Source organism: Poecile atricapillus, chromosome 2, assembly GCF_030490865.1.
Source record: "Poecile atricapillus isolate bPoeAtr1 chromosome 2, bPoeAtr1.hap1, whole genome shotgun sequence".
Classification (NCBI taxonomy): domain Eukaryota; kingdom Metazoa; phylum Chordata; class Aves; order Passeriformes; family Paridae; genus Poecile; species Poecile atricapillus.
This window is the reverse complement of record NC_081250.1, coordinates 33,696,642-33,715,550: the sequence shown is the minus strand read 5'-3', so window position 1 is coordinate 33,715,550 and position 18,909 is coordinate 33,696,642. Positions and strand designations below refer to the sequence as shown.

The 18,909-nt window shown below is 35.9% G+C and overlaps 1 protein-coding gene across 2 annotated transcripts in view; it reads left to right on the top strand.

Moving 5' to 3' along the window:
* Window positions 1-18,909, top strand: part of SKAP2 (src kinase associated phosphoprotein 2) — a 119,455-nt gene that overhangs the window by 85,655 nt on the left and 14,891 nt on the right. For both annotated transcript variants that reach the window (XM_058832586.1, XM_058832587.1), the window contains exon 10: window positions 14,720-14,788. In XM_058832586.1, coding sequence (XP_058688569.1) covers window positions 14,720-14,788 — 69 coding nt within the window. The remainder of the gene's footprint in view (window positions 1-14,719; window positions 14,789-18,909) is intronic.

Here is an 18,909-nt window from a genome sequence, read left to right as displayed (position 1 = left end):
GTGGAAAGAAACACTTCAATTTGCTTACTTATTTCAAAAAAAGCATTTTAAACAGTTTAAAAAATATATTGATTTTGTTTCATAACATTTCTGACATTGAAGATGAAGATAAAGAATGAACATCCTGTTTCTTTCTTATAGTTGTCTCTTTAAACAGCTTTCATGCTTTACTTTTTCCTAACAGTGAACTGCTCCAGTTAGGCAAAATAACAATACCATCTTCATCCTTTCTTCTTCCTGGACTGTTACAGTTTTGAAGAAGCAACTTCTTTTATGATGTTGTACCCTTTTCATGAGCATGAAGGTGGGGAGTGGAAAAGAACATGTTCTCTTTACTTCTTCTTGGGGAGAAGGAAGTAACGATTATATAGTGGAGTTTGAGTTTCATCTGTCAGTCATGATCACTCATGGCAGATACTTGTTTTCTCAAGATATAATGTCATATTGACTTCTTGACACCAGAAGTGAAGATTTCACAGCACTGTGTTAATGAAATTCTTTCGCAGAACACCTTTGCTTCTTATAGCACAGTCATGGTATGTGGGCCAAAACACAGCGTTCAGTGCCAAGCAGTCCCAGTTGTGCATTTCAGCTGTACAATCGGTTCCTAAAAGCAGTAGGCTTAAATAAAGAAGCTGTTAATTGGTCATTGCAAACCAGAGGAGTAGGTTTAAGTCAGCAGGGACATGGGTGATTATGGAGTCTGAGATGTTACCTGTGATCATTGCTGCTAAGTCATTATAGTATATATCTTGGCATATGACCCAAATTCCTTGTGGTGTTTATTGCTTGCCTTCAGTAGTTAAGGAATTCTTTAGTTCTCATCCAGAAGTTGTATATAATGCTGATATGCTATCTTTTTTTTTTTTTTTTTTTCCACAGAAGGAATTCTAAGTGCTTTTAATTAGTAAATGATTTCAAAGTATAAAATATAAGTGGGGTCTGGAATAATTGAAGTTGAAAAGACTTGTGTTTAAGATCTGCATTTTTGAGGACAGTACTGAAGATAAGTTTTCAAAGTAATTTATGAAAATTTTTGTGAATAGTTTCCATGAAAACACCTCTCAGATTCCAGAACACAGCAGCATACTTCTCTTCTTTTAAAACAGTGAGGATTCTTCAATTATTTTTTTTTCAAATATTAATATTCATATCAATCTCAGAGTTCTTAATAAGTATTTTTCACTTGTTTAGTCATTATATTATTATTGTTTAAATGGAATATTTTTGCACATACTATCTTGCTGATAGGTGTAGTACCAGCATGAGGACAAGGGGGTGCTACAGGGTTCTTACTCAGCTGTAATTCAAAAGCAATTAAAGTAATACAAGAGCAGTGAAAAGCAGATGTGAACTATGTTTCAGTGTAAAGAGTAATAAAGAAAGCAATTTTTATTTTTTTAGGTCCAAGACGTGTTGTTTTGTTGTCTTGATCACTAGGATTTGGGATCTGCTAAGTGTCAGACATGGAAAGAAAAAAAATCTCTTTGAACTGGATATTGTTGAATTCCAGCAGCTTTGATGAAATTTGATGTCAGAATTCTGTCACTGGGTTTTGAGGCAGTACTCTTATGGGATTTTTATATGCCTTGAAGTTATCCTTCAACTAGTACTAAATGCTCACGAGACATGAGTTACGAATCCAGACAAATATTTAAAGACATTGCATCCACAAGGTGGTTAGGAACTTGATACCTGGACCTCAGCTTTTGTTTGCCACAAGAGCTGGGGCATTATCTTCAATTACTGTAATCCTACATCTGAAGAGGAAGCCCTTCTTTCCATTGATGTTGGATGTCAGTGATGGAATAGGAGGTAAACAATCTGGTGTAGCTGAAAAGAATGAGATGTCCATTGAGTGGGAAGTGGCAGGCCTTTGTGAGGAAAAATAAGGTTCTCAGACTCTTCTGCATTTCTTTTGAAGTGAATATAAAGTGTCTCTCTGTGTACAACAGGTGGTCCATAGCTATCAGAAATCCTACTGTCCATGGTGCAATTCACCCCCTGCTCCCTCATCACACACACGTTTGCAAAAGTGAGGAGGCCAGTAAAAGTGGAATAATAACTGAGTATTCATATTTAGTCTGATTTGCATGTGAGAGGTATATTGACTGATTGGACTCAGAGTGGGTTTGTCCACTGATAAATAATCTTAGAATAGTGTTCTTTGTTTATATTTTATTCAGTGATATACCTCTGCTGCAGAAAATTTGGTTTTGCGAGATTCAAAGCAGTCAATTACAGTATCTACAGTGAACAGAAAGTGTGTGCTATTAAGTATAGATATTTATTTTCCTCTCTTGAAACTGCATGAGAGACTTCATAGTTTTCAGATGTTTCAGGCTTCATAGATTTCAGAGTTTACAGGTAGAGAAAATAGAAGTGGTCTTCCTGATGTGGTCAACTGTTAGAATAAATCAAAGGAGTTCATGTTGGAAAGGCTGTGTTTATCAAAGACTCACATTAGAAAATGTTGAATTTTGTTTATGTATTTCAGGTTTTAAAAGAGAAGTGTCCTAAAAGCCAATCAGACCAAGAGCCCAAACCAAAGCAAACAAAAAATACACCACTAAATAAACTACTGTCTAGTGGCATTTTAAAACTTACTTGCTTAAAATTAGAAGGTTAAAATTAGAATGTTGAATGTGAACAAAGCTTTGTTATGTGTGCATGTCTTCAATGGGTTGTGGAGCCAAAGTGTATTCTTTTGAAAGTAAAGTTTTCTATGGTGGCACTGTTTTTATCTAATTAAGAAGCAGTGCAATACACTTAATATAAACATTCAGAGAAAATGTCATGTTATGTAAGATAATTTATTAAGCATAAATTTGAGAAGTTGCTTCAGTTTAGCAAGTTTGAAATAAAATGTCAATTGTATTATCTATATTTATGGAAATAGAAATAAATATTTGGCCCATTTTATTGCTTGGGTAGAAATGTGACAAATACTATATAGATAGGTCAGAGAATCTTAATTTTTTGAATTTGTGATGAATGACTGCATATCAGGCTATTAAAACCGTTAGATAGAGTTTTTTGAGAAACGAGCAACCAGAGGTTATATGGTGCCTCAGGCTATCGCTTCTCAACTTTTCTGGTTTCCACAAGGTAGCTATTAAGGAACCATAATTTGTACAACCGAATTCTCAAATGAGACCCAGCAAGGTGGGCTCTAAAGGCTGAATTAATCATTCTGTTACTGTAGATACAAATATCTGCTTTGAATTTTTTAGCCTTAAGAAATGCATCAGCATAAATCCTTCTGTATATGTCTTTTCCTTTCCCTTTGCTACTCTCTTTTCTTCCCACTCTCCTCAAAGTGAAAGAATTAGCCTAAGAAAATACTACCATTTAACCAGAGCTTCATGAATTTTTCTGGCTGTATGCATATATGTCTGATTTATTTGTGTGTTGCAGTGTACTGTATTTGCAATAGATGTCATACTTAGTTTACACATATATAAAGAAGGTAACACAGGACAAGGCTGCTTGTTTCCTTGTCTTTGCTGCTGCTCCCTGGGCTGGGTACAAGTTTTTGAAAGAAGCAAGATGGTTGCTTCTAGGAAAGGAAAATGGTCAGCAGGATCTCCTAGACCACACAGTGGACCAGGCAGAGAGGGCAAGATGCGTCAGTCTGCTGTGCCCTAGAGGAGACAGAGGGATGCCCCAAGGAAGTGCAGGGTGCAGGCACACAGATAAGCTTCAGCAGCACAGGGGAGAATCTTTTCTTAAGAAGCCAGAAGAGTCAGTGAGATTTGTGTTGGCGAAATAGGAGGACAGTCTTCTTATGCAGAGAGGGGATGGTTGTCACAGTGGATATTTTATTTTCAGTCCTTTTGTTTGAAGTTCTAACTTTTCCTAGAAGACCTTATTTTCCTCCACCTAAAAATTCTGAGTTTGTGTTTTAATGAAAACTAGTTTAAAATCTCTGGAACTTAAAATATCCTTAAAGAGGATGTTCCAATACTTCTATCTTAGGGTTGTGGAAGCATTCTGTCTTAGCAATCTGTAACAATTATTCTTCTCTTGAATCTTAACATAAAACTGGGAATTAAAGGAAGGAATTGCATTTTCAAAAAGCATTATCTACTGGAAAGCCGGTGGGTCCTAGCATGAGAATCATGCTTCCGTTGTCCAAAAATATGCTAACTGAATTTATCTTGGTTGCATACCTCTCTCAAATTTTATTTCCTTAAAAATTAAGAATCAATATTGGGAAGAAATACTTTGCTGTGAGGATGGTGAGGCACCAGAACAGGTTGTCCAGAGATGTTGTAGATACCTCACATCACTGGAAGTGTGTTAGGGTGGGTTGTATGCGGCTTTGAGGAACCTGATCCTGCCCATGGCATAGATGTTGGAATGAGATGATCCTAGAGGTTATGCCACACCCAAATGATTGTGTGATTCTCTGATAAGAAGTTACACATTTCCATCAGTACATGTTGAACATCAATTTCAGATAATTCAATAAACAAAAGTTTAAGATGGATATGATTTTGTTATAACTTCATGTAAGTCATAAAACCTAGTTCCTGGATAAACTGCCTAGCTCAAACATACAAGTAGTGCTCTTACAGTGCAACTGGGACTGTGTTGTGTCTCTGGCAATCTGAAAGTACTGTCTATGAGTGAATTCTAGTAGTATCGGACTCCAGAAGCCATGGATTCTTTTGAGATACAACTGCTTGTCAATCCCACACTGACCTGGAGAGCTGCCTGAGGAACAGTTGTCATCTCCTGCTTATGAATCACAGTGTCCAACCTCTTCTCTTGAGGATGCATTGTGGTTTGCGGCGTGTAGGACTTGTAAGATCTGACATCCAGAGTGGCCGATCCCAGTACGGACCTAATGTATGAGACTCAAAGAATGGGATAGTATTTGTGGAGATTAATATGGGAATGTTATCCAAAACGTGGTACATGTAAACAGTCTGCATTACAACTATAATTTTCTGCATATTTCTGATTTAACCTGATACTAGTAAATCATAACAATAACATTTTCACTTAATTTCATCATTTTAGTTGGAGAAAGGATTTAGCATAGTTGGCATAATTTCATTTAATGGCCTGGGCCATAAACAGTGCAAAGTGGCAGTACTGTGGGTTTGTTATTTTTAATGAAAATACCCAAAGGGTGAAAACTGCTGATTTTTTTTTTTTGTCAGTGTGCAGTTAGTGATCAACACAGGGAATGCAAAAATGTCCTGGTATAATGTTTTTAAAGGAGTTACAAGAGAAGCATCTGGGAGCCAGACTTTGCTTGTGGAAAAATGCCAACAACTGTATTGTGTTTCTTTTCCCTGAAGTGAGCTATGCTTTGCCTTTTGTCCCTTTTTTGAGTAAATTCAAGAATCATACTATAAATTTGAATATATTAACCTTGCACGTTATTATAGGATATTATGTGGTTTAAGCAAGATGCTTTATGAATTGTATGTATGTAAATTTTATGTCAAGTCCCATTTGTCACAATTAAGAATATGTAGTTTTCAGAAATGGCTTTTAAATTTAAGACTTGCTGCTGATCAATGATCAGGAGAAACTTTACTTGACATTTACAGACTTCCATCTATAAATTTAAGCTTGAGAAATATAACTGCTATACATGGTTGTCAAATAATGCTGTAGTACAGAGTTATATAGTATAGATTAATTAATTGAATATTTGATTGCTAAATGTATTTACATTGGGAACTATTTATATTTTCTATGTAGATTTTAATAGCCACCACATTTATTTTAGCAAAACATTTTAAAAATAATGTTTATAAAATGTCATGTTGAACACTTAAACTATTTACATTGCTAAGAGCTATTACAGGTTGAGAGAACAAACAAATTTATTTTAGTAACAGTGAATTCATATAAATCTTTATTACATTTAGAAGAATATTCTTATGTACATGCCACATGTATTTAGGCCATCAATCTCTAGTACAAATTCCTCCAAACCTACAATAGAAACATGGAATTAACTTAAAAATTGTTGTTTGTTTTGTCCCTTTGAAAAACTAATTTGCATTCTGTCCAATAATTCCAGCTATTTTTTTTTTGCTAGGGTGATGGGGAACAGAGAAGGGAGCATTTTTTATTAATCAGCTAAATAATTAGATGAGCATGTAGAAACATTAAAACCCAAAAGCTTTTCCTCTACATTGTTGAGACCTGTTAAGAGTAGTGTCATGAAATATTATATTCTTTCTTTAAATGGTTAAGTATGGATTTATATAGGATGCCTCAATTTGGTATGCCAAAATTGAGGCTTTAGGAACAATTTTAGAAGTAGAGCCAAAATTGTTCTTTTGTTGAAATTTAACATGAAACTTTATCTTCAGAAATGCTTCTGTTCAGGTGTGGAAGTTTTTACCTAATATCTTGATCAAAAAAGTAAAGGTAAGATTTAAAGAAGTACCTAGTAAAACTTAAATCTTGTACTGAGCTGGATTTTGAAGTCACTTATGAAATTTTCACCTTCTTTGATGACACATCAAACAATTTTTTTATTTCTGAGTTTAATATATTCTGACCGGTTCAGTCAGCATATAGGATTAGACAAATACTTGATTTCTGATAAAAAAATCCTCAAAATAGTGACTTTATTTGTAAATACAAAGTGTCTGTGAATTTGAAAATGGGAAATCAATTAATAAGTTTCTGGAAGTGGATTTCTATAATTTCTTTTATTCTTCATTATAATCATTGTGTGCATATCCACAATGAGCTTGCTTGTGATGACCTTTATCTTTTCTCTTGAGGAGAATTACTATTATCAGGTCTTTCTTCATGAGGAAATAAAAAGGTCAGTGCAAAACCCATCCCTTATTTTTATGCAGCACACATTGCACTTTGGCATATTTATATTGAATTTTATTAATAATAATGAGATAATTTTGTCAAATAAATGTTAATATTCCAAAATTAGGCATTCTAAGTCACCTTTCCTGGTAGGTACTCCTGCTTTTTCTGCTTTTTTACTATCTCCTCTCCTCCAAAGCTTGCTATTGGTGTAACTGAGATTTGACATGCTTCTCTTCCTCCTAGTTCTGTCAGACTAGCAATTTTTTCCTGCTTTAACTTCTAATTGACAAACTCGTAATTATTTTGTATCTATGTTACACACCCCCCAAAAAAACACACAAAAAAGAGAATGTAGAGTATGTAAAAAGATTGAGAAGATTGTGTTTGGTTTGATTTTAATCAGAGATTTTAGATTATTTGCTGTTTGGCAAAGAAGTGGCCAACTAAGTTGAATTGAGCTGTCACTCAAAATATGACAGAAGATTGCTTATTTGCAAGGAGAGCTTGGAGCAGGAAGCTGAGTTTATGAAATTGTAATATATTCATAACTACAATTGGGAATTGCCTGCACCTCCATGGATTATTCAGTTGTCCCAGTGAATATATTCTATCCGGTCATTCAGGTGACTGAGAATATTTTTCCTCCCATTTTGACAGTTTTTTCTTAAAATATGAAGGGTCTCATTTATCCTGGGAAACAGGAACTTCCATACTGACAACTTCTGTGTTTGGTAAATGTACAAAATTGTGGGGTCTGAAGAGGATATTGGCTGTGACTACAGAATGGGGCAAAGGCAAGCAAGCAGAGGTACTGGAATATTTGGTAGTCGGGAAAGGAAAGAAAAAGAAAGAGAAAATGTGTTAACATATAGTCAAGTCTCAGCAAGTAGGAAAGCAAAGCATTCTCCTAGATTTCATGAAAATTGGTAAAAGACTGCACAGTACAGTGAGAAGATCCACTTTGCAGCAACTGTGGATGACCTTGCAAAAATGCTTATGTTTTTTTTTTCTTTCCTGTGTATGTGAGAGAGTAGCTGTTTTTACTCCAGAGATGTGTTCTTTGATGACTTGTTGCTTGTTTTTTCCAGTAAAATAGTGAGAGTCCAAAAAATGTCTTCCACCTTTTAAAAACATGATTTTTAAAATCCATTGTGCTACTATAGTTCATGTGGATGGTTGTGTGTGAGGTAATATAGGAGAAATGTGGTGTCTTTTTCACAGAAGTATTTAGAAAGAGATACTTTTTTCTCCTCAAACAGTTCTCCAAATGTACTCATTTCTCTCTGCTGCTTCTCTCTGTTATTTTTCTTCATAGCAATAGTTATATGATCCAAACAATGTTATTCTGTTCAACACTAGAGAACCACAGCCATAAAGTGTGTTTGCTCTTTGTCCTTAGTGGTCTGGGAATTTTTTGATTTACTTTACTCTTTTGTTTAGCAAATGCTGTAACTCCAAAATACTTTTCTTAGGAAGGGGATGTTGGATCTGCTTTTTGGTTTTGGTTAAGCCAGACCATTACAAATGCTAAGATTCACTGGGTGGTGCCACAGAAAGATTGTTTTGAGAGAGTTTTTTTCTCCTGAAAATGTCAAAGTGACAGTACTCCCATGTCACTTCTTCTCTTGCAGCAATGAGTTAATTTACATCAAAGTCTACTAACCTTTATTGTGAGGATGATGAGGTAACTTTCCAAGGTCTTCTCAATAGGAGGCACTGCTTTGCTTTTAGCTGAGCCAGCTGGTTTAGTTATTCAGATTTAGTTATTAGACAACTGGAAATAACAGTGGTGCACAGTAGTACCTTTTAAAGATACAAGGAATGCAACTGAGGGGAAAAAAAGGTGCATGATTTCTCAAGGAATACAGGAAACCTCACATCTGGGGACTTGGCAAGATCTGGAAAAAACTGAGTAATTTGAGCTAATCCTGTTCTAGAAAGTCATTAGCTTCAGCTGTCTCATACGTGAGCTATTAAAATGCACAGGCCCTTTTAAACTGCTGCTGAACAGTTCAGTGTGGAGTACCAAAAGAGGCCAAATGCTGTTTCCTAGAAACCTGATCTAACTTTCTGAGTCAGAGCAGGGTGTTAGGCTGAGCAATTTCCACAGATCCCATCTCTCCCAAAGTATTTCGTTATTCTAGCCTTTTCACTTTGTAAAGTGGCACTGGCTAGTGCTACTTATTCAAAGCCATTGAGAAGTCAAGACATTGTTAATATTAATAGCAGACTTCTGTTACTGTCTGCTGATTGGGAAGAGTGGTGTGTATATTTAACCGTACTTTAGTATTGAGATAATGGCTGTTTTCAAAGAGCTGGTTAAAACTTGTGCAAAAATGATAGTTGGAGGTCCCATACAGTTTAGATCTTGAATGAAACCTTTTGCCTCCATCTTGGACTCAGACTTGGATCACATGTGTTAGAAGAAATTTGGGTTAGGAATTGGCATGGGCTGTCATCAACTAAAACTGAAGCACCTCAGTATGCGTATTATTTTTCTTTAAGATGTATTTTTATATTGTTCATAATCCAGAAATCTCTTTCTGTATTCTTTTGGAATACAATTTTTTACTGCCTGTTTCCCATCATATTTCCGAATGCAATGATGACCATTTAGTCAGACGCAACTTCTGCTTCTGCTGGCATATGTTGATGTCATCTTGTCTGCAATCCCAGTGTTTAGCCTGTGTTTGGGTGACCTCTTTCTATCATTCTGCTTGTGTTGTGGAAATTGGGTTTTTTTACACTCAGATTTGCCATACAGGAATGTAACTTTTTTTTGCTGGAGCTATTGGGTGGTAACTAGCTGACCCATAGAAGTAGCAATAAAATTTCCTCTCTTCTGTCATGGTAAGAAATTCTCACATTTATAATCACTCCTCTAGCAGCCTACTTGTTTCCCACTTCTCTCACTGTCCTGGAAGCATTTTCATTCTCAAACCAAGCACTATAGTACAGTCAGGTGGAGCTTTAATAAAACAAGAGTCTGTCTCCCCATCTCTGCTGCTCCGAAGATCTCACACCATGGCTAGACAGTAGCACCTTCAGCAGCCTTTTCCAAACTGTTTCATTGTTTACAGAGTACACCAGGCTACTAGTGGGAATGCAGGGTGAGGTGAAATGTCAAGAAGCTGTGTGTAAATCTTCCAGTAGTCTGCCATGTCCCAGAGGGGCTGGGGGAAAGGGGCAGATCTTTGGGAATATTGGAAGATTATCAAAGTTGGAGTTTTGCTAATTGCATTGGAAGATCTCTTCGTACAGAGGGGTCTCTCTCATATGTAATGGGTGGGTCTGGAGTCTAAAAGAAGATACCAGAAATTAAAATCCCTACCATTATAAATACACACACCAAGGCAAGTAAACCTACTAGATTTTCTATGAAGCTGCTTAGGCTAAAACCCTACAATGGGTGAAGTATACAGGCCTGTACAGGTGAGAATGCTGCAGAGGACCCCATCCCCAAGGCTGGGGAGCACTGACCTCACATGAGGCAATTTGCTGGCCCTGCATAAAACAGAGCATTAATACTTATTTCTTTGTCCCAGATGGTCACTAGCCCTCACCATAAATGCTAGCATAACATGTCAGTTTGGCCGAATTATGTAACCAATCTTGTTCTTAAATTTTGTGCATTTATTGCTGCTTCTCTGGAAATATTAAATGTTTCTCTGAACAGATACTCTTGTTTTTAAAAAAGCCAGTTTTTGCTAATTGTTTAAAAAAAATTATGTAACTGGGTTGATTTATGTCCCTTATTAGAGTAATAATCCATCTGCTATGGGGGCCAGGTCAATTAATAAAATTATAAATTCTGGAGAGAAAAGGCTTTGACTCTTTCCCTTGGTAAGCATTTATTTGGGTTTGAAAGTTCTTGTTTGCAGAGTCATTATTTGGTAGCAAGAAAGCAGTGTCGAGGAGTAATACTCTTGGCGTTAAGCCATTATTTCTTTTTCTTGGGCAAAACAGTGTAGACCTGTGATATTCAGTGTCAGCAGAGTTCATGTGCCCATCTGGCTTTTTGCAGGTGTCTGTCCTCCCTGTCAAGTACAATAGTAAAGACACTGTGTAGTTTTTAAATTGGTTATTTATATTAATATATATTATTTATATTAATATATATTTATTATTTTGATTATTTAATAATCAAAATTTTTTGTGGGGTGTCTATCTTAGAAGACTTGTTTGTATGCTTATAACCTTCTGACACTACAGCGAGATTTCAAATGAAGAGACATGAATGTGTATTACAACTGTGTGATTGCTTGTATCATTCTGAAATAGATGAAAAATTAGTTCACTGCAGTACTTTTTATCTGAACTGATCAAAACATCTTCCAGTCATGTTGCTAACAATATGTGATTGGAATAATAACTTCACTTGTTGTGTTCCATGCTACAGCCGAGAGGCATGTAAATACAAGCTGCTTATTTGCAAGAAGCTTCCAGATTTGCAATATGATTGCTATGGAAACCACACAATGAAAAGCTTATAACCATCTGTGTGGTTTGGTAGATTTTGCTGCATAGCTGAGCTGGTTTTGTTTACTGTAATCAAAGCATTGAATAGAATATATTAACTCACAAACTGGGATTATTCAAGGTGTAAACTAGTATTGCGCAATGACAATGTGTCAGAAACTAGAGGGCAATAGAATACCAAATAATAATGGCATTAAATTAGAATCTAATGTAAATAGGTAACATGTTAGTAGAGGAAACTGCTAAATTTATCCATGTTTATCATGGAGATACCACATTCCATTGCAGGAATGCACTGTTCAAGCCAAACTTATCTGTTTTATACTCTAGTAGTCCAATCTTTTTTCCTTCCTCCTTTTAAAAAAAATATATTGGAAGAAAAATAAAGTAATGGATTCATGTAAAAAACCTCAGCAAGTGTAGAATTCATTGTTCACCTTTTAAATTTTGGGGATGGTAGAATCATATGTGATTGGGTGATTATTTTTGTTGTTTTTTCTTCAAATTGCAAATTGAATAAATAAATAATTTTCAACAATTTTCTTGGACTAACTGAAAAAAACCTTTAACAAATACAGTTAGTTCCTTGTTCCATTGTCACAAGAAGGTTGTTTGCCATTAATGTCTCTAAGTATCAGCATAGTATGGAACATAATCTGTATCTCAGGGGTTCTTAGTGTCTACAGCTCTGGAAGAGTTCATTGGTTTGATTAATGTACATTAGTCTCATTTTGAGACAGTGAGAAGGTAGAAAAGAGTATTTTCTCTCTGCAGTGATAGCAATTGTGTGAAGAAGTACACAGGAAAAACTGGAACAGATTATTTTAAAGTTATGCATGACTCCTTATACACAGTATCTTAAAAAAAACCCAGAATATTTCTAATGTATTTTTTAATTTAATTTTTCATCTTTTGACTCTATGCCACGTTGCAACACAAAATTATACACGTTGCATCAGACTGCAGCTGTAGTTCTCGAAGTAATTGAGGTTGCTGTGTGTAAAGTAGACCACCTGCACATAGTTACTGCTTCAGGCCATAATACCAGAGTATTATAACCATGAGTTAAGAACCACAGTTTCTTTTTACTACCCTAATTGTACCTGAAACTTTGTCCTCTCTGTGACAGCTCTGTAGTGTAAAGCAAGGTGGGATAAGTGGGGATGGTTGAGATCCAAACCAGTATACAAATATGGTGAGTTTTTGCTTGAAGTTGGCACCTTTAGGAATTCAAAGAACTTTGATTCAGGTATTTTCATATCTTCAGATGTGGATCTGGTCAACTCTTGTTTCTAGGAAATAAGTTCTTCAGAAGAATACATATATTCTAAATATTTTATGGGAAATCACAATGCAATCTACATGTATTTGGCTGTACCTTACAAAAATGTCTCTTCAGACCTCTGCTGCTGCTTTACTTGAGTTGAGATACCCTCTACTGGAGTCAGTCCTCAGTTTAAACTAGTGATAGAGTTAAAATCCATAGGACATTCAAAATAGCAACTGATTTAGGTCCAAACATTCAAGCAACATGTAATATCAACTTCGATTTACTTAAAGAATAATATAGTACCATGTGTGATGGATGAAGGTGGTTTTTTTCTGGAAAAATGGAGCAATTCTAGAAAATGTGACTGATACTGGGGTACTACTCCCTGTGAGTACCACAGTAGGGAACCCACAGAATGACAGTGCCTCCTAGTGCTCTGGACAGCACATAAGGATGCATTTTTGCCATTTATGGTTCAATTGTGAGTTCTTAAAATAAACAGATGAGCATACTTGGAAATGTTTAACAAATGTTAATGCCAAGTAGGGGAATGCATTTGAACATCTGAATGCAGTACATAGTTTAGAATGTTTTGTGTGTACTGCAGCTTCAGATTTCTCCTGTTCTATTGCTAGGAATTTTTTTTCCTGTTCTCTCTCCTCCACCTTGGCTTAAAAATTAGTTTATATTCATCTTGACTAGATTTTTAACTAGTCAAGATTCAAGAAAAGAACCTCTTGCTGGCTTAGTATGGCAGAATTTCAAAGCTTTTTGTGGAATGAATCTTATGATGTAATTGTAATATATGTAGGACTGTGTATAGAGGTTAGCAGCAATTATGCATACTCATTCCAACAGGTCTGCTCTTGTGCTTTAAACATCTGCTTTAATGTTTGCAGAGGAACAGTCTTGTGGCTAGATTAAATTTTTACAAGGCTAAAATATCCTTTGAACTCTTGATATAAAATTCACTCATTGTCAAAGTAAATGGGCAATTACATAAGAGTTGCACAATGAGGAACATTTTAAACACCGTGAGTCCTTTATCTGTTGTCTGTCATTAGTAAAATATCAAAATTAGTTGCTGAAATGTGTATCTTAAAAGGAAGCTTGACTATCTGTAGAAGATGTGATGAGTAGCAAAGCCAGATAGTTTAAATGTATTAAAAGTCCAATTCATGTTTGAGAAGTGGGTTTATTAATATGCTATTTCCTCATTCAGTACAGAAGCCTTGTCAGTTTTGATATACTGTAAATCCCAAGATAAATTTGTTTCTATTTCCTTATGAACTTAAAGACAGGATTCAGCTAAAAGTTTGTTCCCCTTTTATACATCATCAACAGAATTGTTGACTGGGAAATGCGAGGAGCAGATCTGTTATCCCTGTACTGAGTGGAGTGTGGATTTACTCAAGTGAGGGTTTGGACGTGAGAGTTCAATGTCTATGCCAGACAGGGAGTATGGAGCACATCTTTTGAAATTGCCCATGGGGATTTCAGAGTGTTCCAAGCCTGCTAGCCAGAAAACATGCTTTAGAGCTGATCACTGCCAGGTTTTCTTTTTTCTTGTCTTCTAAACTTGAACTAAGTCATTTGATAGTCTGGCTTGCTTAAAACTGTGGCCCAGCACAGTGGGCAGGAGCAGTGAAGGGCCTGGTATCTGTAGTGGCTGTGTTCCCATCATGCAGATGTTGAGCTACCGTGTCTGTAGGACAGTGTTGAAGGTAAGATGTCATCTGCCTTTGTTGCATACTGCTTTCTACAGCTGAGTTATTGCTTGGGCTCGGGATATTTTTTCACACCTTGTTTTCCTTTTCTTTATCCTTTTCTGACAAGAAATGTATGCAGCAGAAGAGGACCCTCATTCTAATTGTCTCAGAATTACTGCATATCAGCAGAACTGCAGCTCTATGTCTGCATTCAGACCAGAGTGAAAAGGGAAACAGATGTTCACATCTGAGATTTTGGAAGAAAGCTCTTGGAGTGTTTGAATGGATGGCGGAAACCACAGACATAACAATGTTTCAACTTCTGTATAAGTGCAAAATAGTAAACAAGGCTTGCAATCTGGAAATACAGAGTGTGTTTTTCAGGCTGATGTGGGCTGTAATTCCTGTCAGCTGAGGTGACCCTTCAGAATTTCATTTGCAGTTATGTGTTTTGCAGAAGAACGTCTTTCTTCAAAAGCTGAAGTGCCAAGCAATGAGAGCCAGGAGGAAGTTTCCACTGTTTCAGGTAATTAAAATCTTTCCTCTTTATGTGTATACGCTTCCTTTTTACCTTTATTTTCTTTTCTCTTCCATTTGCTGTTTTAAAATAATGTTTTTATAGCTCTGTAAAGCTGTCTTTTTTACCTGGGTATGTGATGGCAGCAAAACTGCTTAAGCACCACTTAGGATGCATGAAAACCACTTGAGAAGGATTTATAAAGTAAGCCAATTTATACAAGGTATTCCTTCCTGAATTACTTTGTAATGACTCAATTAGCTTTCATTTCTGCACAAAGGAGATTTAGTTGCATAAATTAGCTTATCATCATTGAGGAAGTGTCACTGCTAAAGGACAGTTTATAGATACAACATGCAGTTGCTGTCAAACCTATAAGAATGTAATATAGACATCTGTGTATACTTTGTGCTTGAGCAGAACAGACTTCTGCCATTCAGAGACTAACAGGGGACAACAAGTTGCCCAAGGGACTGGCAATGTAGACATCTCTGAAAAGGTCAACTTGACACAGGCTCTGACAATCGACCCAAAGCTCTGTCTTCTTTGATAAAAATCAGATAAACTTAAGACCACTAATTGATCTGCAGCCTGTTTAAATGTTGGCCATGCATATCTTCATTGCATATGATTACCAGAGAAAGCAAATGAATTGGGTAAGAAATGCCAGAGTCCACTGACAGCAGCATAAAAATTGGAAAAGGACACAAATGCTCAGAAAGGCTGTGAAGGATATTCTCTCAGCTTTAGCCTGGCAAAGTGTCCTTGTGCTAATTATCTCTGGGACTGGAAAAATAACTGCATGCACCATGTAAAGTCACATAGCCAGACAACTTTTCTTGATAGAAAGGTATTTCCAGTTATGCTTAAAAACAATATATTTTTGTGCTTCAAGGGCACAGACCTTTAGATAAACTATTGGTGATTTGACACAGCAAGTAGAGAAGACTTGCCTCTTATCAGACCTTACACCTTTCTGAGATCTGCTGCATTGTAACTGTGACCTGCACTGACATGCAATCTGGCTCTCCTTCCCCCATTGTACATAATACACATAATTCTTTCAGGGCTGTCAAGGAAGGGGTGGGCAAGAAGAGTTCCTTTAGGAAGTAGCTCTGCAGTGCTCTTCCTGTTGCAACATGTGGAAAGGAAACAGAGGCCTGATTTCCTGACCCATACAGGAAAGCCTGGAACAGGTTGCTGTGAGGAGTTTTGGGTTGCATTTCTTGTAAAGGAAACAAGCGCCAAGCCATCAGATGCTGTTAGCATTGTGCTCTGCTAAAAAAAAATGTGTAAAACAACATGAATCATTACAGCCTTAATATTTAGTACTCATTTAGACATTACTGTAATTATAACAGTGTGTTGTCATAATGGAGCGTGGGGTCAATCCAATTATAGAGTTGCCAACAGCATTTTTTTTCCCACTAATGTACCTTCCTGAAGTTCTAATTGGTCATACTTTTAAAAGAACCAAAACCTTAGCATCTGCATTTTTGAAAAATTTTAATTGCTATGAGAACAGCCTTATCAGTCTTATTAGTATTTGTGTCATGTCATTGAAAATACCATAGCAGTTCCCCCCAGATGTCAGATTCATTTCAAGCAATATTTTTGTGATCTGATCTTAGTTCGCTATTTAACACTGGAAATTTGTTAGATTTTTAGGGCTGAGTTGACATGAGTATTTCTGATAGGCATCACATCATAAATACCTGACATGACTTGAAAATATTTTATGATTTTCCACACAAACAGTGCATACATTCTTAAGTTAAATTTATTGCCTAGCTTTACTAAATCTGAACTCACAGAAAATATTTTGCAAATTGTCTGTGAACTCAAGCTGATTAGTGCAAAATAATTTTCTTTTTTTCACTTCTCTTTTCTTGTCCTAACATATTTCGACTTCAATTAACTTTCAGACTCGAGTTCTTTTTATTCTTTTGTTCTTAGTGCTGACTCTTGCTGGTGGATAGCATTGCATTAATTGCTAGTGACCTAATAATTTAAAAATACCAAAGCAACTGAAGAGTTTCAGTCATATAATATGGCTTGCTGGGTCTTTTTTGTTATTACTGTCTACCAATTATCATTTCTGCAATCACTATTTCAGTAAGTATAATTTTTCTTGCTTTGTCAGTGTAAATAGGTTGATTTTAATGTAACTAAGGAACAGGAGAAGGGTGGTGAGAAAGTTTAAACTGAGCATCTTGGAATAGATTGGAGTTTGAGTCCAAATAAATACACTACAGTTTTGCCATTATTTTGTAACTTTTCTGGCCTGTGGGATAAAGGGCAAGTAAGTAAAAGGCATTTTTGCAGTTTAGGACATGATCAGAACTAACAAATAACTGGATTCTTTAACAGGGCTTGTCTTGTTTGGTGATTGAGACTCAAAACCAAAAGTCTAGATCACTTGTGTAAGACACTCATCCTGGTAGCATTAATTTTGAACTTCACCTCCGTCTTTAAGCCTTCACTACAGTAAATATTGAGCACATCATTACCAAAAAGGGCTACAGTTTGGCTTTTTCAAATGTTAAGTAATCTTCAAATCTGACACTATCAACTTTTGAAAAATCTTACCAAGAGTTGAGGAACATGAGTAAGAATGGCAAGCTCTTTAATAAACTAGGCAGTGGATCACAGTTGTGAATGGAAAACATTCACATGTATTCCTTCATTACACAAGGAATGTGCAAGCAAATAATAAAATTACTGGCTCTAAATCACTACCATAGTAGTGTTTGCTAGCTTACATGCTGTCAGTGTTCAAATGGATGATTGAGGGAAATCAGGCACAATTGCATTTATCCTAATGTTTTATGTAGTGCATTTTCATATTTAGGTTGTAGTTCATGCTTTTGTTTCGGTCAGTTTAGTGTTCTTTCAGGTTTGTGCTCAGAAATGGGAACTGCAAAAATTGTATGGGGCAGAAATTAAAACAATCTGCAGTTAGATTGTCTTAGGCTGCAGTGAGACAGCACACTTCAATCTCTCTGAAATATGTACTATTAATCTGTTTTTCAAGTTGTGGTTTGGTTTTTCTTTTCTGTCTGTTGTGGTTGTTAGAATATTATTATAATTTTTCCCCCTTGAGTAATCCATGACATTCCGAAGTTTTAAATAGTCTAATATTTGAGATGCATGCTTGAGTGATATATTTGTCAGATTTTTTTTTTTACCTGAACTGTTCACCTTTCTTTCTTCAAGCATGTATTGTCAGATGCCAGTATTTTTCAGTGAAATAAGCAGTCTGAGAGTAATGTCAGAGAGGCTGGCATCCATTGCCTTTTGATCTGTCAAAATAATTCTGAAGTGTTTTCATCACTATATTGAACAAAAATATCCATTGTTGCTATTACTGTTACTGGAAAAGCAGAGATGGTAGAAGTAAGCCACATTATTTTAGGAAGAGTACTGGAAACTATTGGATAGTGGTTCATCCACATAGCTCTCCTGGAATGAAAGAAATATTTTCTGGAGAAACAACCTATCCAAAATCCTAGTCAGCCACTTCTTGGGACTAGTAATCTTAAAAGCAGTGGGTAGGTAAAAGCGAACTGCTTTCTGCCCTCAGCTACACACTTAATGTTTTTTTATCACGTCTTACTTGTATTTGTGGCCAAGTGACCATACCTTCAAAGCACAGCACACTTCAGTTTAGCAATTATGTCATCACAGTATTTTTAAGGCACACTACATTTTAAAGTGTTTGAGAATAGAGTGTAATTGTAACAGAGTAACACCAGCAAATCAGTACCTTTTGAATTTAAACTGTAATGGGCATGTAAATTCTTGATGCTAAATCCATCTGTTTTCAGGTACTACATGTGTTTAAGAAGCTTCACATTATTTCACTGCCATATAAATACCAAATTCCTTTACTCAGACCTCCTGCTTTTGTTTTATACCATTCTTCAGAGGCAATAAAATGAAATCTTTCAAGGTCTTCTCAGACTGAAAGGGACCAAAGTAAGAACGAGTGGTCTTGTGTTTTGCAGAGGTTTTTGCAGCTTTTTTTTTTCATCTTTTTTTTTTTTTTTCCTTCATTTTACACCTGTGTTTGTAAGCACTATGAATCATTTTATGAAGACTTCTTCATTTTAGGTGTATGAAGTCTGAAG